Source organism: Otolemur garnettii, unplaced genomic scaffold (genome assembly GCF_000181295.1).
Source record: "Otolemur garnettii isolate 467f Iridium unplaced genomic scaffold, OtoGar3 scaffold00010, whole genome shotgun sequence".
NCBI classification, from domain to species: domain Eukaryota; kingdom Metazoa; phylum Chordata; class Mammalia; order Primates; family Galagidae; genus Otolemur; species Otolemur garnettii.
Window position 1 is genome coordinate 2,337,048 of NW_003852405.1, and position 23,329 is coordinate 2,360,376.

At 44.4% G+C, this 23,329-nt stretch overlaps 3 protein-coding genes and 1 non-coding gene across 6 annotated transcripts in view; 1 reads left to right on the plus strand and 3 right to left on the minus strand.

Annotated features, from left to right (window-relative positions):
• The window catches only part of KIAA1324 (KIAA1324 ortholog), an 83,723-nt gene extending 74,525 nt beyond the window's left edge, over positions 1-9,198 (minus strand). Inside the window, exon 1 of one of the 3 annotated variants that reach the window (XM_012801711.1) lies at positions 9,023-9,190. Coding sequence is in view for 2 of the 3 variants with exons in the window: in XM_003784078.2 (XP_003784126.1) it covers positions 9,023-9,175 (153 nt within the window). In the remaining variant the exon portion in view is untranslated. Of the gene's footprint in view, positions 1-9,022 lie in introns of all 3 variants that reach the window. The other 2 variants (XM_003784078.2, XM_003784077.2) reach the window with 2 other exon arrangements.
• Positions 9,199-10,291: 1,093 nt separating this feature from the next.
• On the plus strand, positions 10,292-16,522 carry CUNH1orf194 (chromosome unknown C1orf194 homolog). The gene is made up of 5 exons (XM_012801713.2): positions 10,292-10,372; positions 14,419-14,535; positions 15,036-15,151; positions 15,796-15,923; positions 16,378-16,522. Exons 1-5 carry the CDS (start codon positions 10,292-10,294, stop codon positions 16,446-16,448), a joined length of 513 nt encoding a protein of 170 aa, XP_012657167.2. The 3' UTR covers positions 16,449-16,522.
• Positions 16,523-18,283: 1,761 nt separating this feature from the next.
• On the minus strand, positions 18,284-18,708 carry LOC111723333. Its single transcript, XR_002771900.1, has one exon.
• Positions 18,709-20,124: 1,416 nt separating this feature from the next.
• TMEM167B (transmembrane protein 167B) overlaps positions 20,125-23,329 on the minus strand; it is a 6,914-nt gene continuing 3,709 nt past the window's right edge. The window contains exon 3 of the mRNA XM_003784079.2: positions 20,125-22,653. Within this exon, the coding sequence (XP_003784127.1) occupies positions 22,571-22,653 (83 nt within the window). The 3' untranslated portion in view covers positions 20,125-22,570. The remainder of the gene's footprint in view (positions 22,654-23,329) is intronic.

Here is a 23,329-nt window from a genome sequence, read left to right on the forward strand (position 1 = left end):
ACCCAGGGGGATAGCTTGAGGCTCCGTCTCAAAAAAAAAAAGAAAGAAAATAGTAAAATACAGAATAAGACAAATATTCTGACCTGATTTTTACAAAAAAATAAAAGTGAATAGACAGATATGCTTCTATAGGGATATGACATTCCAGAAGAATATGGTATCTAAACAAGTGGTGAGAGAGGTTAGCCTTCTGAGATTTGCAGGGGTAAGGGATATTCTTATTTTCAGCTTATTCCCTTTGTACTCTTTGAATTTTTAGCATGGACAGGCAGAAAATAGCTTGGTAGGTAAAAGCCCAGCTTCTTGAGTTCCTGCCTATTCACTAGCTAAGTAACCTTGGAAAGCTAATCTGTGTCTTTCTTTTTTTTTTTTTTTAGAGACAGAGTCTCACTTTGTTGCCCTCAGTAGAGTACCATGGCGTCACAACTCACAGCAAACTCCAGCTCTTGGGCTTAGGTGATTCTTTTGCCTCAGTCTCCCAAGTAGCTGGGACTACAGCCATCTACCACAATGCCTGGCTATTTTTTGGTTATAGTTGTCATTGCTGTTTGGCAGGCCTGGGCTGGATTCGAACCCGCCACCTCCAATGAATGTGGCTGGCGCCTTAGCTGCTTGAGCTACAGGCACTGAGCCTAATCTGTGTCTTAGTTTCATCATTTACAAAATAGGGATTCATTCAGGAAAATTTTTAAGTATCTATTATGTGGGAGGCGCTAGAAATACAGAAATGAATGAAACATACAAGAATTTTGGCTCTCACAGAGTTTACATTTAGTCAGAAGAGATGGACAATTAAAATATATGTGTGTAGGCTGGGTGTGGTGGCTCATGCCTGGCTGGCTAATCCCAGCACTTTGGGAGGCTGAGATGGAAGGATAACTGGAGCACAGGAGTTTAAGAACAGCTTGAGCAACACAGAAAGACTATTATAAAACAATTTGTTTTAATTAGCCAGGGGTGGTGGTATATACCTGTAGTTCCAGCTACTCAGAGGCTGAGGTGGGAGGACTGCTTGAGCCCAGGAATTCAAGGCTGCAGTGAGCTATGATCATAAGATTGCACTTCAGCCTAGGTGACAGAGGGAAACCTTGTCCCTAAAAAATACGTGTGTGTGTTTAAAATATATTGGTAATCTTCTTTACTCAAAACTTAGTCCCTCCAGTACCTAAGGCAGCATTATGCCCCTCTTTTGAGGATTCATCTTAAATGTAAAGGGAAACTTTAAAGTGTAACAGGATCCACCAAATACAGACACAGGAGCAAGTTGTGCCCTCAGGCACTTCCTTGAGAGCCATTACAATAACTAAGACTCCTCTCAGGTGGAATGGAGAGCAGTAGCTTTCTCCTATCTAGTGGCACTTCTGTTTTTCCCTAACAAAACCTTAAGGTGCTATCAATTTCCAGAAGCCTAGCCCTAGAGAATTGCTTTTGCCCAGACTCTAGTGAGTGATCTCAGTGTGAACACATCTGTCCAGGTTCTAAAATAGGAGAAAACCCATCCAACCTGGGACACATCAGATTACAAATTACTGAAGAAAGCTATAAAATTCTAGGCAAACATAAATCCCAAGGGCTCTGAAGAAATGATATCACTTATGAAGGGAGAGTGGCCCCATAATTAAGCCCTAACTTAGCATGTCTGGCGCCAAAGTGACTGTCTTGGTCTGTGAGGGCCGGAATAACACAACATCTTAGACTGGGTAACTTACGACGACAGAAATTTATCACTCACAGTTCTGGAGGCTGGGAAATGCAAGATTAAGGTACCAGCCGATGGTGTGTCTGCTAAGGGCCTATTCCTCATTGATGGTGGCTTTTGTGTGTCCTCACATAACGGCAATCACACAGAACCAACATCTCTGAAGGGCCTCCCTTTCTTAATACTGCCTCATTGAGGATTAGGTATCAGCATATGAATTTTGAGGGTCACAGATGTTCAGACCATAGCAGTGACTAAGGTCTGTCATGGAATCTCAATCTCTAGAGAGTCACTGAAGAACAAATTAGGATTAGTTCCCTCACTTTGGAAACCAATTTGGCATTCTCTCAGAAAGGTGAATCTCCACACACCTCACAACCCACTTCTAGGTTTATACCTTCAACAAATTTGTACCTGTGGCCAGGCACAGTGGCTCACACCTGTAACCCTTTGGGAGGCGGAGACAAGAGGATTGCTTGAGCCCAGGAGTTCACACAGCAAGACTCTGTCTCTACAAAAATAAAAAATTAGCTGGGTGTGGTGGCATGTGCTTGCAATCTCAGATACGCAGGAGGCTGAGGTGGAGGGATTACTTGAGACCAGGAGTTAGAGGTTGCTGTGAGCTATAACGATACCACAGCAGTCTAGTCCAGGTGACAGAGAGATTCTATTGCAAGAGAAAAAAAGAAAGAAAAAGGTAAGAGAAGGTTTAGAAACGAGGATTAGAGACATGATTTTCAGGGGCTTTTGCAATGTCGGGGAGCAGTACATTAGAGAGGAAGTGGCAACCCAGGGAAGTTGTTCAGTTTCGTTCCTATTTTTCTACTTTTTAAAATAGGAAAAATAATAGCACTTTTGAAGGTTTATAGAAATAATTCAATACAGGGGGAAAGGAACAACTCTAGAGAGAGGGGTGAATGCTGCAGTATTGCGTATAGTAGGTAAGAAGGGGTGAGTGTAAGGCAGGGGATCACAGTGAAAGGGCTGGAGAGATTAGCCAGGTCCGCCCAGGTCATCACTAAGATTATGTCATAAAAAGACCATTTAATGACTTCAAACAATGTTCCTGTTAAGTTTTGGAAAAGCAGATCAATTGGGCGGTATCTGTGGCTCAGTGGGTAGGGTGCTGGCCCCATATACCAAGGGTGGCAGGTTCGAACCCAGCCCTGGCCAAACTGCAACAAAAAATAGCCAGGTGCTGTGGCGGGCACCTGTAGTCCAGCTACTTGGGAGGCTGAGGCAAGAGAATCTCGTAAGCCCAAGAGTTGGAGGTTGCTGTGAACTGTGACACCACGACACTCTACTGAGGGCAATAAAGCAAGATTCTGTCTCTAAAACAACAACAACAACAACAACAAAAAGCAGATAAAAAACAGTACAAGCAATTTACTGAGGTATATGTACACTGCATTCTGCCAAGCACTTTTCAAATATTATCTTGCTTAATCCTCTCAGTAATCCATAAAAGGCAAGAACTAAATTAGCCCCATTTTCCAGATGAAAAAGTGGAGGCTAAGAGAGGTGAATATTGTGCTCAAGGTGATGTTGCAGAAATGGTACAATTAGGAGTCCATAGCAGGCCCCTACTGTAAGACAATATTAATTATTCCACCAAAAATCCATTTATGACAGTTGACATTTATTGAGTATTTGGTATGCACTGGGAACTGTTCTGTGCACTTTTCATGTACTAACTCATTTGTCATAGTACAATAATTAAGTGGACTCTATTAATAGTCCCATTTTAAAGATGGAGAAACTGAATCGTGAGAAGATTAATTAACTTCCCCCAAGGTCATGTGGCTGCTAAGTAGAGGAGCTAGAAGTTGAACATAGCCCACCCAGTTTTATCCAGGCCCTATACTGTGAACCATTATTCTGCCTTTCTCTCACAAGTATTTACATCAAAATGATAGTTTGAGAGGTGGGATTATAGGTAATCTTATTTTCCTCTTCCTACTTACCTATATTTTCCCTATATTTTGCCCTTACATTGTGCCCATTAGATAAGAACCCATCAGTTCCCTCCCCTCCTTCCCTCCCCTAATTTATATTAAATTGAGTTTTTTAAGCTTTTTTTTTGTGATTATCAATCTACTTTGGTTTCAGTATACACTTACCTTGAGTTAGGAGAATAGGCGAAATGGCTTCCTAAGTATCTTCAGATCCCAAGAATGTGTTATTCTTTTGCCCCCTCTGATAACAAACAAAACCTGCCCATCTTGCTACGCCATCCGCGCTTCATGATAAATGGAGAGTTTTAATTTTCTCTCTTGGTCCAATATGGCAGGGTGGTGTAAACATCCAACTTCAATGGTTCTCCACCAAAGGAGTCATTTTAAATGTTATGCTTTCCTGAATATTTCCTAAAAGTTCATGAGTTCTAAATGTTTTCTAGATCTAGCCATTTCCTTGTGGGGCTTAAACTTCAACTAATCTGTTTGAGCCCAATGCAGGAAAACATATACAAGCCGAGAAGCTATGCTCCTGCTTTGAAGCCACATGCCAAAAGCTCAGAACTTTCACCCACCTACCAAAGGGGCTGATCCCAGGGAAGTCAGAGCCAAGAAAAGGGATCACTTGGCTCCCTAAAGCTGTTCTTTCTGCATCTGGGCTAGTAACTCCTACCATTCTCCCGCTCTAAAATCCTGACAAAAATCCTGGACCTGCCCCTCACCGTCACCCTACCCGTCCAGGCAGTTGCCAAGTCCCCTAACCTGTACCTTCAGCTTATCTTTCATATCTCTGCTTTTCCATTTACCCCACTGCCACCGTCCAGTTCAGTGCCTTTGTTAACCTCCTCCTTGACCTCGGTGAATTCTTCTGGTCCCCTTGCCCCACTCTGGGCTCTCACCTTTTAGCCCACCTCAACCTGTTTACTTCATATTCATGCTAATCCGCTCTGAGTAGTATGCTAGCTCTGCCAGAAATCCTCCAGGGACTCCACACTTAGCTTCTAACTTTCCAGCTTTATTTTCTGTTGTACTCCTCTCCCCCCGACCCTCTTTGCTACGTTTCAGCTAACAGTCTACTTGCAATTCCCCATCACCTGCCTTTTCCACCTGTGGACCTTTCCTCAGGCTCCTCCCTCTCTTTAGAAAGCACCTTCCTCCATCTCTGCCCACTGAAATGCTACTGATTATTCCAGAAGCAGATCAAATCTCAACTGTTCAAATAAGTTTTCTTCCTTCCTTGTCTATTAACTTTCCTATTGCTGCTCCTATGTTGTTTACCACGTACTAACCTTACATCATCATTTATATGGCCTTATTTATGTACTTAACTTTTCTGCCTAACAACATTTATTAGGCAGACATATAAAAAGTATGACATATGACATATGACATATAAAAAGTATGTACAATAAAGGTCAGATGTGGTGGCTCACGCTTGTAATCCTAGCACTCTGGGAGGCCGAGGCAGGAGGATGGCTTGAGCTGAGAAGTTAGAGACCACCCGGAGCAAGAGTGAGACCCTGTCTCTACTAAAAATAGAAAAACTAGCCGGTTGTGGTGGTGGGTACCTACTGGGGAGGCTGAGACAAGATAGCTTAAGCCCAAGAGTTTGAGGTTGGCTCGGCACCCATAGCTCAGTGGTTAGGGCGCTGGCCACCTATACCCAGGCTGGCATGTTCGAGCCGGGTCTGGGCCTGCTAAACAACAATGACAACTGCAATAAAAAAATAGCCAGGTGTTGTGGTGGGCACCTGTAGTCTCAACTACTTGGGAGGCTAAGGCAAGAGAATCGCTTAAGCCCAAGAGTTTGAGGTTGCTGAGAGCTATGATGCCACGGCACTCTACTGAGGGTGACATAATGCGACTCTGTCTCAAAAAAAAAAAAAAAGAATTTGAGGTTGCTGTGAGCTATGATGACACCCGACAGCAAGACTCTGTCTCAAAAAGTGGGGAGTATATACTACTTTACAAGTGTTATCTCCTTTAATTTAATTCTCATAACGGCCCTGTTGTGAGGTATTATTACCCCCATTTACAGATAGGAATCTGAGGCTGTCAGAAGTTAATTAACTTGCTCCCATCCTTACTAAATCACATCACTCATTCAACAAATTTTGTTCCAAATCATGTTTGCCAGATTCCTAAGCCTCATGGGCTTTTCAATAAACAGTGAGAAATCCTTTTGAGGGCAATTAGCATTGGAGCCTCAGGACAAGGCAGATCCTGTTAAAGGCTGTTTTCTGCTCCTCTCTCATTTGATTCGATTCATTGTGCTATGGGAAATGCTCCTTTGACGCTCAGTCAGCACTTAGCCTGGCTAGCATAGGGCTAAAGAAATGATTCATAAAGACAAACATCATACAGGATGTTTACCTCCACTTGTGGCCCTGATTATCGTAAAACTGTGAGAGGAACACCAAGCCCCAGCACATATTTAGCCGTCTAGAACTCCCAGGTCTCTATCAGCTCAGTTTAGGCCTCAAGTTAAAGCTCTCTGTTTCCTGATTAGATCCAGGGGAATGCCTCAGCTGTCACAAATAAGGCGGGGGCAGCAGTGTTGTGGGTAGGGTCAGCGTTGGCCTGGTAAGAGTCCCTGCCATCAACACCCAGCACAGGCTTACAAGAAATTCATATGAAGATTAAGAACAGAGAAGAAATAGTCTACCCTGAATTGGTTTTACACTATTTAGCATTGGAAGCCCCCAAACTTGTTGGATCAGTTCATATTGCCAAATGAAGAACATTCTAATAATGGGTTTATTCTCTTCCTTATTGTTTTCGAGTCAAGGGTGTTCAGTGACCACTGTTTGCTCAAGGAGAGTGTAAACAGGACTTGCTGACACCTGTGGCCAATGAGCATGCTTTCTAAGTCACTTTCAACTGGCATAGGGTATAAATCTAATGGTAAAGAAGCTGAACAGGGGCTGGGTACAGTGGCTTATAACTGTAATACCAGCACTTTGGGATGCGGAGGCAGGAGGATCACTTGAGCCCAGGAGTTCAAGACTAACCTGAGCAACATATAAGACCCTTCTTTTTCTTCTTCTTCTTTTTTTTTTTTTAGTGACAGAATCTCACTTTATTGCCCTTGGTAGAGTGCTATGGCGTTACAGCTCACAGCAACCTCCAACTCCTGGGATTAGGTGATTCTCTTGCCTCAGCCTCCCGAGTAGCTGGGACTACAGGCGCTTGCCCAGATATTTTTTTGTTGCAGTTTGGCCTGGGCCGAGTTTGAATCTGCCACCCTGGGTATATGGGGCCGGCGCCCTACTCACTGAGCCACAGGCGCTGCCCTAAGACCCTTTTTTACAAAATAGAAAAATCAGCTGGGTGTGAGGGATCATGCCTACAGTTCCAGCTAGTTGGGAGGCTGAGGCAGGAGGATCTCTTGAGCCAAGGAGTTTGAAGCTGCAGTGAACCAAGGAATTTGAACCGCACTCCAGCCTGGGCAACAGAGTGAGACTCTGCCTCAGAAAAAAAAAAAAAGTCAAACAGGGAACGGGATTATATAACTCTTTATATGTATTTTCTCTTTCAATACTCAAAGCAATCCTTTCTGAGGTGTGTGTTATTGTAATACCCATTCTACAGATCCCCAAACTGTGGTAAGTAAATGACCTGGGTACTTTGAGCTCCATAACTCAAAGTACTTTTGGTAAGCACTCAAAGTGCTTTTTGGTAAGACCCTTTGCTTTGGCAAATATTAATCATTTAAATAGGGATAAAGGCAAAATTTGTGTGCGAGTTAGCATTCTTAAGTATCAATATTCTTCCCTCCCTCTAAAACAAGATATGTATATGAAGTGTTTAATTTCTTAAATGTCTCATATTTTTCATAGTTGACAAAGACCTGGACAAGAATTGGTAGTTGAACTGCAAGATTCTTACCTTCCACTCAGGAGACTCCCATGTTTGATTCTTAGGTAAAAAATCTCAGGCTATATTCTCATTATTTTGGTTGGTGAGACTAGGGGCCATTGAGGCCAGTGAGTCAGTCACTGGTAAGATCATCCTGTTCCCAGACATTTCTAAAACAAGTCATAAAGTGGCTGTGTGGAAATGCAGATGGCCCAAGGCAGGTTGTCCTTAGGACTAATAAAAGTTATCAAAAGTCCCACCGACTGGGGTCACTTATATCACATACATGAATCTTCAAAGCCAAGCATCTTCAGTCACACAAAAATCTCCCCTTCTCCTTCATGATCTGCTATGTTGTAGACCTTCTAATGCTTAGAACACATTTAAATACTTACTAATATACCTCCATATGGAATGTTGTTGTTGCTAATCAGTTAACTCTAATAATTTATGATAATATTTTAACATCTTCGAACCTTAGTCAAATTTGGCATTTGGGATAACATCCACAGCCCTAGACTCTTGACTTTTTCGGAAGTCTTTCCCATTTCACAGAGCTAACAGAACTTTTATTTTGCCTTCCACAATACAGTTCTCATAAATATTTTACTGTTGCCTCTGTCATATGGTTAGGAAAAGGTTGCTCAGAGCACAACAAAATATGGTTATTTCAATAATATAGAAACTACTTAATTTTTATTACTCTGAACAACCTTTTTGTGCCCCTCCAAAAAGATTTGTCAAAAGACATGTTTGGTTGGAAGACCCTCACTACCTGTTGTTTGAATTCTGTTGCCTGCATTTTGTAAACATCTTGAAAAAGACTTAAGACATATGTTAACCGAAGTCCAGATAAGAGGAGAGACTGGTAGAAAACGAGATATTAAAGAACCCCAAATGCTGAACAAAGTGTGCTGGGGAAAGGCTAAGCTGTGACGAGGATCCACATTTAGCAGCCTGCAAGGTTAACTATAATACTGAGGAACGGGAGAGTTGATGGGATCCTACCGTCTCACAATTCTCCCACCTTGACACGCTGTTGTTTAAAGCCATGATAAAAACCACAGGGAATCCCACTCCACTCTGCTGCTTTTTCTGGCCTTCCTAACACCTTTCTTATCCCGCTACTCTCCTTTTTCTACTTTCCTTCTCTGGACCTAGTCATTTGCTGTCAACCACTTTTAAGGTAATTTCACCCCAGGTGGAAAACAACTCAAGTCTTCTTCCTTCGTTCTGAGTCCAGCTGTCCAGATCACTCCTCCTCTTGGAGGTGGGACATTTCTCGCTGAGCTCAGCACCCTAGGCTGTGAGGATATCTACTTTAGGAGTCCTTCAGCGGACTGGCCTCCCCATGACGCCAGTCTATTCCCCTTATTCCCCCCACGCCTCATCCGCCAAGAAACCTAAACTCCGTGGCCTCTGAAACTGTCTGCGCCCGGTCCCCAAGGTCTCTGCCTGGATCCAATATTTTTGTGACCTAAGCGGGGTCAGGTCAGGGGGGTGGCAGTACCTCTTTGCAGGCGTGAAGCTCTGGTCCTGTTCCCTGGGTCACCTGGAAGGCGGTCCCAGCCCAGAGCAGCAGCCGCAGAAGCCGGAATGTGTGCCTCTCATTCCTTCCCCGGCCTCTGGCACAGGGCTGGTGGCCGTGCCCAGGCTCAGCCATAGCGTTGCCCTGAGTGAGCGGCAGTAGCGGCTCAGGTGCTTCGGCCGCAGCTTCTGGGGCAGCAGGCGGAAAAAAAAGGGAGGGAGGTACACAGGGGGAGGATGCAAGGGGCTGGGCTCGCTTCAGTCACCTCCCGGCGGCTACGCCAAGGCCGCCCATCCTTCCTCCTCCCTCCGTCCTCTTCTCCTCCTACCCGCGTCGCCTTGACAACCACCTCCTCTTTCGCTCCGCGCGGGTGGGGCAGGGACCACGCGCGCCTCTGCCGCTCACCTGCCGGTCGCCATGGCAGCCGCCACCGCGGGCGCGCGCGGTGTGGGAGTGCGCGCGCCCGCGGAGTGCAACCGACCCAACAGGCGGATCCAGGGCTCGCGTGAAGAACGCGGTGGAAACATTCTCCAAGTCACTGCCGACGAATTCCAGTTTTCTACTTCCCTTTAGGGCCAGGGGCCATTTATTAGCATTTCTGATTTTGCATATACGGCATGTGAACTGATAGAAGGTTGAGAGCCGTCTGTCCCTTCCAGAACTTGTCGCCTACAAGAGCGGCTCCAGTCCCTGTTACCCACTACAAAAACCGCTTCCGGAAATCTTACTTCCATCCCGCCAAATCCATCCGTGCTTTTACAACTGGCTCTATGAGATTCGTATAGTTAAACCGAGTTTGCTTTAGATGCCAATTTTCCAAGTATGACTCTTGGGCTCGCTGGTCTCTTGACATCCTCATTCTCACATTGCTTTGAAAATAGGAAAGCCTTTTGTTATGTGCGAGGGATAAGGAAATTTCTAGGTCATCTTTTAGGACGTCTTTCCTCAGTTTAAATCTTTCGCAGAAGTCTTGTACGGTAGGAGGCCAGCGCGTTTCAACTGAGGCTCAGGAGCGCGAATTCAGGGTTCCAGGGCATCCCCGGCAACTTCCTCCCGAGCGGCCTCCCGCGTCCAACCGCTAGGTGGCGCCCTTCATGAAGGGAATTCATCTGGGTCATAGACGGCGGGTCAGTTGCCAGGCAACCGCAACTGGACCTTCCTAACAATTGGGACCCCGGATCCTCTGCCGCGAGGTTGTGCTGTGGTTGCACTGACCTCGCATCCCTCATAAGGTCTACTTGACCATTAACCATGCCTCCCACCCGGGACCCTTTCCAGCACCCTATGCTAGATAACGATGATTCCTACTTGGGAGAACTGCGGGCTTCCCAGGTACTGTGGTTTCTCGCGCAGATTCCCTGTAGGGTCTCCGGCAATCTGTTTTCTGTTGGTGTGACGGGCAGAGATGGGTAAGATAAAGGACTCTGGTGAGTCGGGGACAGCCTGCCTGTCCCCATATTCAGGTCTGCTAACATTTCAGAGGCACTTCTAAGCAGAGGAAAGTAGAGCGCTAGTCCAGAGGAACAAGGGACTCTTAACAGCCCAAAGCAATGATTGGCAGAAGCCATGGAAAGGCGCAGTTCAATTTAGCTACTTTTCCCTGTTTAGAAAACTGTTCTCTGAAGAGACGCAGACATACGGAGTGGAAGAGGACCCTCTGAAAGCCACCAGGTCAGGCTTTATACATCTGTCTTCGCGCGTGTCAGTCTTGTGACTAGTGCCGCACAAACACTAATGCCGTGTTTGTATATGTGTGTGTTTAACACGATGTGGTCAGGGATTTAGAAATTCAGATGATCTTTATTCTGGAAGAAGCATTCAGGATATTTAAAGTGGTGCAAAATAAAGTGAAATAAATTGTAACTGTGGCTTAATAACAATATCAAAGAGCTTCTTTTTATTTATTTAATGTTTATTATTTACTGTATACCAGACACTCTGCAAAACATTGAGGATATATACATAAATTATGTGTAGCTCCTGCTCTCAAGGAACTCGAGTAGAAAACATGGACCAACAGCAACAACAGCAAAAATGTTTGCATAATAGCACATGTGTTGTGACATATGTAGGGTGCCTGCAGAACCAGGAACTTAAAGGAAAGCTTCCCAAAGAGAGTGGGTTTTGACATCGGAATATGAGTTAGTTGAGCCAGGTGAGGGAGAGGGTAGATTGTGAGTTTCGAAAAAAGAAAAAAGGAGCCAGAGCAAAGGAAGCAGCCTTTGCAAATACATGGAAAGGAGAGGGAGAACTATAAATAGTCCAGAAGTGCTGAAGTGTAGGTGTGAAATGGAGATGTGACGTGACAGGGGCTGGAGAAGTGCCCTTGGTGGGCCGGGAGTGTTGTGTATAGCAGGCTAGTTAGCTTGGAGTGCATCCTGAGGACGTGGGGAATCATGAGGGATTTTATGCACTGAAGTGACACAATTAGCTGAGTGTTTTAGAAAGCACGAGTGGGAATGGACTGGACAGGATGAGCAGGAGATGAGGGATCAGCAAAGAGGCAGGTGCAGTGACGTCCAGAAAGAAGAATAACGGATCTATAGCAGTGACACAGGGGATGGCAAGAAGGTGCAGATGTGAGAAAGATGCAAAAGGCCAGGCTGATAGGACTCACTGGCTGACTGGATATGGGCCCAAGAGAGGGACAAGTCTAAAATAACTCTTAGGTTTCGGAGGGCTTAGTTGATATCATTCACTGAGATGCTTCCAGGGATGAAGGTTTGGGGAGAAAGGTGTTGAGGTCAATTATGTAGATGTTTTTGTGGTGCCTGAGGAACACTTAAGTGAAGATTAGTAGTAGGCAATAGGGTTGAGAGTTCTAGGTTGAAGAGGCATGTCTGGGAGCCTTGGTAGCTGAAACCATGGGAAGGAATCAGCTCATCCAGCAAGTGTGAGAGTAAGAAAAGCAGGCCCTTGGAGAATACCACTACTCAGGGGCAGAGAGCAAGCAGAGCCCAGGAGGCAGCAGACAACTTCCAGAGGCAGGAGGAAAACCAGGAGGAGCTGGGCTCATAGAGACTGGAGAAAGCATTTGAGGGAATCAGGGTTGTGGTGCTAGAAACCATAGAGATCAAATCAAGTCAAGTCTAGAAAGGATCCAGCTGACCTGGTCTCAGAGGTTGGTGGTTACTAGCAAGAGCAATGTCAGTGGGTGCCTGAGGCAAAGGCCAGATTGTAGTGAACTGAGGAGGGGATGGGAAAAGGAAGTGGAGATAGGAAATATTGGTTCTTGAGTAACTCTGGTTTTACAGGAAAGGTAATGGGACGGTTGGTAATTCATAAAAAAGGGGACCGTGCAGGTCTCAGAAGCACAGGGAGTGGCTCAGTTCAGGGACATCCTTTTCCTTGAGCTAGAAGCAAAGTGGATGTGAACATGGCTTTTGTGCTTGACTTTCTCAGTGAAAGATAATCTCCTTCTTCTGCTGATAGACATGAGCCTTAAGTAGCCATATCAAAGGATAGCTGAACCTATACTTGCATCATATATATTTATAGTTTTCTTTCATATTTCATCTCTCTGGTGGTAGCATGGTGCCTGATACATACTGTTCAATTAAAGGGCTTTTTTTTTTTTTGAGACAGTCTCGCTCTGTTGTCAGAGCTTGAATGTAGTAGTATTATTTCAGCTCCTGTAACCTCAAACTCTTGGGCTCAAGAGATCCTCCTCCCTTGGCCTCTGTAGTAGCTGAGACTACACATGTATGCCGCCATGCCTGGCTAATTTTTTTTCTATTTTTTGTAGAGGTGGAGTTTTCCTATGTTGTCCAAGGTAGTCTTGAACTCCTGGCCTCAAGTGATCTTTCTGCCTTGTCTTCTCAAAGTGCTGGGATCACAGGTGTGAGCCACAGTGGTGCCTGACCTCAATTAAGTTTTAATTGCGCTGACTCACACAGCACTTGCCATATTGTACAGAAGGAGGGTTACAGTATCGAATAGGTTGAATGAGATTTCTAATAGACTATAGTTGCACTCACTGGAATTCAGTCATGGACTCAATATGTATCATTTTTCAATCCCATGTTTTAGGTCACTGGGCTAGGGGCTGGGGACAGTGGTGAACAATATGAGGTTTTACATGTAATGAAGAAATCAGTCATGAGCTTTTCACATTCATGCTTACAGGGTCTTATTTGGAGGAATGAATGACGAGTGGACTTTTTCTGACCTTCCTGTGGTCCATCAATGACCTGCTTTGACTCTGCTGATTTCGTTTCTGATTGTCCCCCCCTCCGGGGTCCCCCACTCAGTTGTATTGGGCCATATAATTGTCCCATAGCCTCAGCCTAGCTCTCAGCAACCTCAAACTCCTGGGCTCAAGCAATCTTCTTGCCTCAGCCTGCCTGAGAAGCTGAGACTACAAGCATGTGCCACCATGCCTGGCAATTTTTTTTTTTTTTTTGAGACAAGAGTCTTACTTTGTCACCCTTGGTAGAGTACTGTGGCATCACAGCTCACAGCAACCTCAAACTCTTGGACTTAAGCGATTCTCTTCCTTCAGCCTCCCAAGTAGCTGGGACTACAGGTGCCTGCCACAACTCCCGGCTAGTTTTTAGAGATAGAGTCTCACTGTTGCTCAGACTGGTCTTGAACTCCTGAGCTCAAGTCACCCGCCTTGGCCTCCCAAGTGCTGGGATTACAGGCGTGAGAGCCACCTCACCCAGGCTAAAAATTTTTCCATTTTTAGTAAAGACAGGGATCTTGATTTGCTAAGGCCGGTCTTGAACTCCTGAGCTTCAGGGATCCTCCCACATCGGCCCCCACAGCGTGGTAGGATTATAGGCATGAACCACTGCACCTGCCCACTCTCACTTTTTCTTCTGAGTCAGGACATTAAAACCTAAGCACCTCATCTTTCCTATCTGCTGCCCAACCTTCACCTCACCCTTGTTCCACTCCATCCGTCTCATGTATTCCTGGCCTTCTTTTTTTTTTTTTTTTTTTGTCGCCCTGGGTAGAGTGCTGTAGCATCACAAGCTGACAGCAACCTCAAACTCTTGGGCTTAAGCAATTCTCTTGCCTCAGCCTCCCAAGTAGCTGGAACTACAGGTACCCGCCACAATGCCTGGCTAGTTTTTGTTGTAGTTGTCATTGTTGTTTGGCAGGCCTGGGCTGGGTTCGAACCCGCCAACTCCTGTGTATGTGACTGGCACCCTAGCCGCTGAGCTACAGGCGCCGAGCCTCCTGGCCCATTTCTGTAGGTTCACACTAAGAAAACTTACATCAAAAGCCTGGGGAAGTCTCATCCCATTTCATTCTAGTCTTTGCAGAGGTCCTTCTGAGACTCAAATCATACAGGATGGAATAAGGGGGTATCACTGAAGTGACATCAGCAATCCTGTAACCAAGTCATCCTGGATATGGTTTCTCTTTTGCAGAAATTGCCATACAAGAACCCACCTCACCTGGCTCAGCAAGAGGAACCCTGGAGTCGGCTCAGCTCTACTCCCACAATTACTTCCATGAGGCGGGATCCCTACTTTTTTGATTCCCAGGTACCAAGCATTGAAAAGCTATTTCTCTTTCCCTCCACTTAGGAATCATTAATATTCTTTTTGAAATCAGTCTGTCCCCGACTGCTTCAGCATCTTTCCTTTTGTCCCAACCAAAGATCCTACCAAATCCAAAGCCAAAAGCCAATTTATTTGGCCTCTGGAACGTGAGAAGTCTTGAGTTTTACTCTGGGCAATTAACTGGAGCAAATCATTTTACCAGCTTCCTCATTCTTTCAATGAAAACAAGGGCTGAATATAAACATAAAAGAGGTAAAGTAGACTGAGCCCAAGTCAGTGAAAGCTCAATACTCCTTTGGTCTACCCATAAGGTAAACAATTCCACATTAACAAGAGTTAAGTCATCATGTACAATTTAGTATGTAAGGACTTGGTGGATTTCAGGCCCAAGAGGGCCTTCACTGTACTGCTGAGAGTCCAAAAGAACTCTCTAGAAAAGCGACATAGGTGGCCAACTAACCTTGGGGGATTGACTTCTGTAGATACCAAAGGATGACCTGGATTTCCGATTAGCAGCCTTGTACAACCACCACACTGGGATGTTCAAAAACAAAAATGAGATACTACTACACCAGAAGACTATCCAGGATACCCATGGGTAAGTGGTAGAGGCCTCTGCACCCTAAGGATACTGCCATTTGATCATATAAGGTAAAATGTTATCTGGGAAATAACAACGAACAGGTACTCATGTGTATACAAATGTCTGTGTTTTTATATCTATTATCTGTAATTTCTATATTTTTATTGTCCAAAATGAACAAAACTCCCTCAAGATTGTGTTCATCTGCATAAACAAACAAAGTATTTGGTTAACTACATAGAAGGTGAAAAGGGCCTATTTGGCTGAGGGTTTTTTTTTTTTTTTTTTTTGGAGGCAGAGTCTCACTTTGTTGCCCTAGCTAGAGTGTAGATTACAGCGGTATCATCAACCTTAAACTCCTGTGCTATAGCGATCCTCCTGCCTCAGCCTCCAGAGCCTCTGAGTAGCTGGGACAATAGATGCTAGCCACCCCACCCACCTAATTTCTCTGTTTTTTGTAGATGCGTTTCACTCTTGCTCGGGCTGGCTTTGAACTGAGCTCAGGCAATCCTCCTGCCTCAGCCTTCTAGAGTGCTAGAATTACAGGCGTGAGCTACCACACCTGGCCTATCTACTTTATTTTTGAGGCTGTATACCACTACCTTTCCCTCATCGTTCCGATTTCACCATCTTCTCTTCTTGCCCACACCATCTTCTAGACACAAGATCCAATTCCCTGGGAAACTTTTATCTTCTCCCTCTCCAACGTCCATCACTTCCCAGGCCAACATCAGACAGTGGATCAATCCTAAGAAGGAGTCCATCTACAGCATCCAGGGATCCATAGGTAAGGGTTAGAAGACTGGGTGGGTAGATGGGGTGGTGCAATCTCCCTAAATGGGCCCAGGAATTGGGATTTGAGGTGACTGGCTAATAGGGAAGACCAGGGGTTACTAAGGATCTTGGAAAACACTAATTAAGTTGGGTACATATCATACTAATACCAGGGACATGTTGACTATAGAGCTAAAGAAGAAATTCAAATTTCAGGACCTCTTAGTGCAGCCTTAGATTTTAGGGGACAAACATTTACACCAAGGGCAGGCACAGGGCAGAAACCTGGGCATGAAAGAGCTATAATAACTTCTCCTCATGCCTCCATATGCCAGTTTTCCCAAGGTGGATACTGGGGAAACTGGCATATGTACCCATAGTATCCAGAAATGTATGAGTTACTAAAGGCTCCCAGAAAAGGCAAAAGGTCTGAAATTTACAGCCCACTCCCTCTTCTTTCTCCACAGTGTCCCCTCACACTGCAGCCACCAATGGAGGCTACTCCCGAAAGAATGATGGTGGCTTCTTCTCCACCTAAGGTAGACAGGCCCCTGGACTAATTATAGTGGAACATCTGGCCACTTACGTTCATTAAATAGATTTGTGCAAGATAAAGTATGAAGAGTCTGTTATGCATGGACTATGAGTTGCTACTTTACTCTTAAAACATGGGAGGGAAAGTTCCCAACTTCTAGAAACTAATCTGTTAAGTATATTTGCAACTTGGAAAGTTATTTTACCTTAAAAGATAAAAGATTTAGGGCAGGGTAGTAGTTCTTGGCAGAACACAGGGATTCACATTTTGTAAATGCAAGTCACTTCAAGCATACCAAGCCATCCACTCCTTATTTATTAAGCATTTAGCTAAGTGTTGAGGAAACAAGAATGGACATAGCCCATTCTCTTTTCTTTTTAAGAGATTCTCACTTTGTCACCCTGGATAGAGTGCAATGGCGTCATCATAGCTCACAGCAACCTCAATTCTTGGGCTCAAGAGATCCTCTTGCCTCAGCCTCCCAAGTAGCTGGGACTACAGGCGCCCACCACATCTGGCTTTTTCTTGTAGTTGTCATTGTTGTTTAGCAGGCCCTGGCCAGGTTTGAAACCAGCAGCCTCGGTGTATGTGGCCAGCACCCTAACCGCTGAGCTACAGACTCCAAGCTCAAATACTCAGGGTTTTTTGTTGTTGTTGTTTTTGCAGTTTTTGGCCAGGGCCAGATTTGAACCTGCCACCTCCGGTATATGGGGCCAGCGCCCCACTCCTTTGAGCCACAGGTGCCACCCAGATACTCAGGTTCTTAAACCAAACTGTGAGTCACTTTCCACTGGGACGCTCCTATCTTTCTGATAGCATCTGCTGTCAAATGGCAATATGAAGTTTCAGTTCTCATTTAGAATGGCTGAAAGTGGCAGAGGGGTGGCTCCCTTGATAATCAACTCATGTGGGGCGGGTGCGGTTGGCTCAAGCCCATAATCCTACCCAGCACTCTAGGAGACCGAGGTGGGCATATCTCTTGAGCTCAGCAGTTCCAGAATAACCTGAGCAACGATGAGACCCTGTTTCTACTAAAATAGGAAAAACGAGGTGGGCGTTGTGGCGGGCGCCTGTAGTCCAAGCTACTTGGGAGGATGAGGCACGAGAATTGGTTAAGCCCACGAGTTGGAGGTTACTGTAAGCTGAGACGCCACAGCACTCTACCGAGGGCAACATAATGAGACTGTCTCAAATAAAATAAAAAATAAAGGCAAAGAAAACCTCACGCGGGTTAAGATAGTAGCTTTTAAAATAACATATTCCTAGACGTCTCTAATTCTAATTCATTAACTCTTGGGTGCGTCCCCAGAATCTGCACTCTCCATAAGCTCTCCCGATTTCCAGCCCACTCCCTCTTCTCCACAGTGTCCCCTCACATTGCAGCCACCAATGGAGGCTACTCCCGAAAGAATGATGGTGGCTTCTTCTCCACCTAAGGAAAACTCCACGTTTTCCTAATGGACATATTTACATATACCGAGTGACCATAAAGGTCGCGTGCAATTTAATGCAGTTTAATGCACACGAACTTTAAAGTCACCCTGTATAGACACACACACGTGTGTATATGTATCCCGTAGGAGGCCGTATAGGCTTTAGCCCAAGGGACCCCAGCCTTGACACCATACGACAAGTCGTAAGTCAAGCCCAGCCTAAAGAATAAAAAAAGAAAAAAGAGAGAACCAGGGAAGAAAAACTGCAGCAGCGAACAAGGCAGGCCTGCACCCTCCTTCCAGCTCCCGCTCCCGAGGGCGGGGCGACAGGGTCATTCGCTCCCGGCAGTCGCAGACCGTTAACGCGCTGGCCCAACGCGTGGCGGCCGTGTTCTGGGGCCGGGCTCAGATCAGAATCGCCTCGATAATCAGTGGCCCGGGACGATCCCGGCCTCGTCTATCTGATCAATTCATCACTTCTGAGCGCCGGGCCCCGCAGGACCGACTCCGGGACCTCGGAGACCGCGGCGTTGCCGCCGCCCAAAGGGCCTCGCTGCACAGCGCCCCGAAAAGGAGGCTTCGCAGGAGGAGAGCTTTTCATTTCGGGTCTGCCCGGCGGGGCTGGGGCCACAACCCGATCAAATAAGATCAAAGTGTAGGTGTAGGAAGAGGCACAGGGCGGGCGCACACACTCACCTAGCACGCCCCACGCGCGCACACTCAATTAGATTCGCGCGCACACTCACACTCGCCCCACACGCGCTTTCCACGCGACACCGCAGCACCACACACACACAACTTCGCCCCTGGCTGCTCTCCCTCCCATAAGCGCCGGAAGTACACAGCCTCTTTTAAGTCCTCCGCCCCCTCTTGCGCCCGGGAGGATTCTGGGAGGAACCACCGAGCGCTGGCGGGCAATGTTGCTGCCTGCTTTGTCCGAGCGTGCGTTGCTGCCCTCGCGAGGCTCGGAGGGGAACCCAGATCCCAGGGCAAGGCTGGTCTAATTTCTACAATACAGAACCGTAGTTGTTTTTTGATTTTTGTTTAAGCAACACATTTATACCTGTATCAATAGTTTTTGACTTTTTTTTGAGACAGGGTCTCATTCTGACGGCCTGGCTAGAATGCAGTGGCGTCACCACGACTCACTTGCAACCTCAAATTCCTGGGCTCAAGCAATCATCCTGCCTCAGCCTCCCGAGTAGCTAGGACAGGTGCAGGCTATAAGGTCCGGCTATTTTTTTCTATTTTTGGCACCGAGGCTTGCTCTTGCTCAGGCTGAACTACTGACCTCTAATCGATCCTGCCCCCTCACTTCCTATAGTGGTAGGCTTACAGGCACAAGATAGTTTTTCTTTGATCTTGACTTTATTTTTGTTGGTCTTAATTAAATTAACCCATCGTTGGTTTTAAATTGAACTCATTTCTGGATATGAGATGACTCAAATTCAGGAGATTTATAAGTGAATTACTTCTTTCTCGTGGAAACAGCAATCTCTGGTCCTCCCAAGGGAGAAGGCAACCATCATTTTACAGAAGGGTAAGGGAGGAATAAAGTATTTATTTATTTAATTGAGACAGAGTCTCACTTTGTCACCCTCTGTAGGGTGCTTGGCATCATAGCTCACAGCAACTTCAAACTCCTGGGCTTAAGGGATTCTCTTGCCTCAGTCTACCAAGTAGCTGGGACTACAGGCTCCCACCACAACGTCCAGCTATTTTTTTTGTTGCAGTTGTCATTGTTGTTTAGCTGGCCCAGGCTGGGTTCAAACCAGCCACCCTCAGTGCATGTGGCCGGTGCCAGTAACCAGTATGCTATAGGCGCCCAGCCATAACTACCTTATTTATTACATCTCAAAACCTAATCATTCATATAGTATATAAAAATAGGAATGATGGTACTCACTAATGTAAGCTAAAAAGTACACTATGGGCAGAACCCAGGGGATTACTGAACAAATTTCTTTTTCTTTTTCTTTTTTTTTTTTTTGAGACAGACTCTTGGGCTCAAGCGATTCTCTTGCCTCAACCTCCTAAGTAGCTGAGACTACAGGCACCGTCACACTGCCAGGCTGTTTTTTAGAGACCGAGTCTTGGTCTAGCTCAGGCTGGTTTGGAACTAGTGAGCTCAGGTGATCCATCCACTTCAACCTCCCAGAGTGCTGGGATTACAGGCGTGAGCCACTGTGCCCGGTAAACAAATTTGAATAAATTCAACATGTGACAAATAAAATAGACAGAGACTCTAGGGAAGGAAAGTTTATTTTCAAGGATTTGTGCATACAATGGTGAATAAAAAATTGTATTTCATCTATAAAAAGGAGCTGACTTCATTCCACCCTGGCAAACAGGGTTTCTGGTGATGCCAGTTTGAATTTGAGGCAATACTGCTATCCCCATTCTTCCACCCCTAAAAAAGTCCCCCAGAGGAATAACTTCCTATAATTTTTATTTAAAAACGTATGACACATCAACCAAAGTAATGAGTTAAACAAGTTTCTGCTTATCTGCTTATGTAAAGTCAAGAAATGAAATAAGCTGTGTATTGGTTTCCTGCTGTGAATTACCTTCACCTTGTGCACTTTTTGGTACATTCTGGTATGAAAACATCTCAAAATATAACAACTCCAAAGTTTAGGTCAAGATAAACTTGACCCAGGAGGCTGTAAAAATTGGTTTGAACTTCAACTATGGAATGAAACTACTTTAAAATATGAAGCAACTCTAAGCACCAAGCTTAGAGACATTAACCCTATTAGAAAGCAAAAGTCATTAAAGCTACAAAATAAGTGCAAAACATGCGAACCTAGTTCCAGGGAGTGACATTCCCTGTGGCCCAACAGGTCCCAAACTCACATACACAAGGTGTAACTCTTCTTTCTTGTTCCGTTAGACTTCCTTTCTCTCATAAGTCCTCAGAAATGACAATGGAAAATAGATGAATAATTGAAATTTACCCTGTGCACCAATTCCTGAAGAGGTAACAGCCACAACTCTGAGATGATTAGACATGTAGTGTTCACTTGATAACTTTCTATACTTCCAGAAACCCTCCAAACACTGGACTGCATATTTCAGAATCTAAACTTCTAGTAGCTTTTATTTTTTTGGAGTAAGCAGACAAAGAACAATTTATTGCAACACAGGAATCAACCACAGCTAACTTGTCAGCAGTTAAGTTTTACTATAATGGACAGTTCAACTGGAAAACTGACCTATGCTTATGCTTGCTTATAACAATTTAATTTTAGAGTTACCTTTTTTTTTTAAATAGAGAAGTTCTAGATTTCATAAACCTAATAGCTGATCCTTTTGCAGAATAAGAAAAATGGAATGGAGAAATCTTCCCTTTGAATGTTAAGTCACCTAAAATGATTTGCTCAGCAGTTACTATACTCCATGGCAAAGACCTTTAATCTCACTGGCAAACCTGTTTTCCTTTACTTCAGGAAACACCCTCATTTTATTCATGGACCCTCTGTACAGTCCAAACATGCTAATGAATATCAACTACTTTTCTCATTTGAATTTCTCATGTTCTTACTATAAATATCATAGAATTTTCAGAGACAACTAAAAAGTACTGCAATATGAAAAAAATTAAGAGTTGGCCAAGAAAAACAAGTATTCAACTAAAAATTGCCATAACAACCCAGACTTAAACCCCCAAAGTCTGTATCTTTTATAACATGACAAAACTTCCATTTGACATTATAATAAATTCTTATACTAGATGAATTCACTAGTATATCAATAAACACACTAGATTTATTTCTTCTTCTCTAACTCTAAATATATTAAACAATTATTTTTTTCAATAGTTTCTTTCTCCCCTATTAGTGGCATTTCACTGAACAACAGTATTTAGCACTAATTAATTTAGAAAATATAAAAAGACTTTAGCAAATACATGTAGTAAGAGTTGATTCATTTTCATATGTCATTTGATTGAATGACATCTCCTTTTGGGGGTATTGATAACAAATTTTTTGTCTAAGCCACGGCTTTCTGGTCTCATCACAGACAAATAATCATAAATTTTATGTAGGCTCAGATTTTCTTGGCAAAACTCTTGAACTACCAGCATACAGCACAGCTACATCATCTGTTCTCTTTTTGCAACAGGACCATGTCTGTTGCTTATGCTCCCAGATGGGTATATCAAAGACAGATTTCCAAAGCCAAACAATTTCTTGGCATTGCATAACTCCTATTTTCCACCTAGCACCCCTTCCCCAATTTGCCAGATCCAAATCAAACAGTAAAAAAAGTCAAGCCTTGAAAATTATCTTTCTTCCCAAAAGGTCTAAACACAGCCTATTTCCTTCCTAATGAGCCTCATTTTGAAACCCTACTGAGGTGCTGAAGAACAAAACAGGTGACAGGTTTTTAAGCAGAAGGTATGTAATGTTAACCACCGAGGAGTGTAATTTATCTGGACATTATATGCATTCTGCCAAGGACTGATTTACACACAGATCAAAGGAAGTTGGCTTTACAGAGTCCTCTGAAGCATATATAATGTTCATGACTATAAGGAGTTTTCCTCACATGTGGCAGAGGCAGAAACTGTGGTGTCATCCTGGAGACTGATGATTTTAGCTGAACTCTCCTACACTGGGTCCAGGCCTCCAACAGGTTCTTCATCCCTGTCCCCTTGGTTGGCAGTTGATGAGTTGGATACTTTGGAATTCATTTTATGAACAGGACGTAAAAGGCCATTACAACACAAGCAATTGCCACAGCAGCATGCAGCCTGGTTCCAATCACAGCAGCTAGCAGGCAAAGTAAAAAGAGAAAAAAAATCACATCCTGCTCTTCACAAAAGTTCTTATTTTCCAAGTGATATTTTGGAATCTCTAGTCACAGATAAAGACACTTTTCAATAGTCTCAAGGACCTGGGAATATTTTTGTTTGTTTGCTTGTCTGACAGAGTCTTGCTCTGTCATTCAGGCTGGAGTGCAGTAGCACAGTCAGAGCTCACTGCAACCTTAAACTCCTGTCAAGTGCTCTTGCCTCAGCCTCCAGAGTAGCTGGGACTACAGGCATGTGCCACCATGCCGAATCAATTTTTATTTATTTATTTATTTTTGCAGTTTTTGGCCAGGGCTGAGTTTGAACCCACCACCTCCGGCATATGGGGCTGGCGCCCTACTCCTTTGAGCCACAGGCACCACCCTCAATTTTTATTTTTTGCAAAGACAAGGCCTTGAACTCCTGGCCTCAAGCAATCCTCCTGCCTCAGCCTTCCAAAAAGCTGGGATTACAGGTGTAAGCCACTGTATCTGGCCATATTTTGCCATTTTTTGATAAAAGATTTAGGTGAAGATTCCAGAAGAATGTTCCCAAAAGTAAAAAAAAAAATTCTGAGTTAATTAAATCAAACCTTAAAAGGGACTCTACTATATCCTTTATAGACAATCATCAAAAAACTTTTTTTTCTTTTGAGA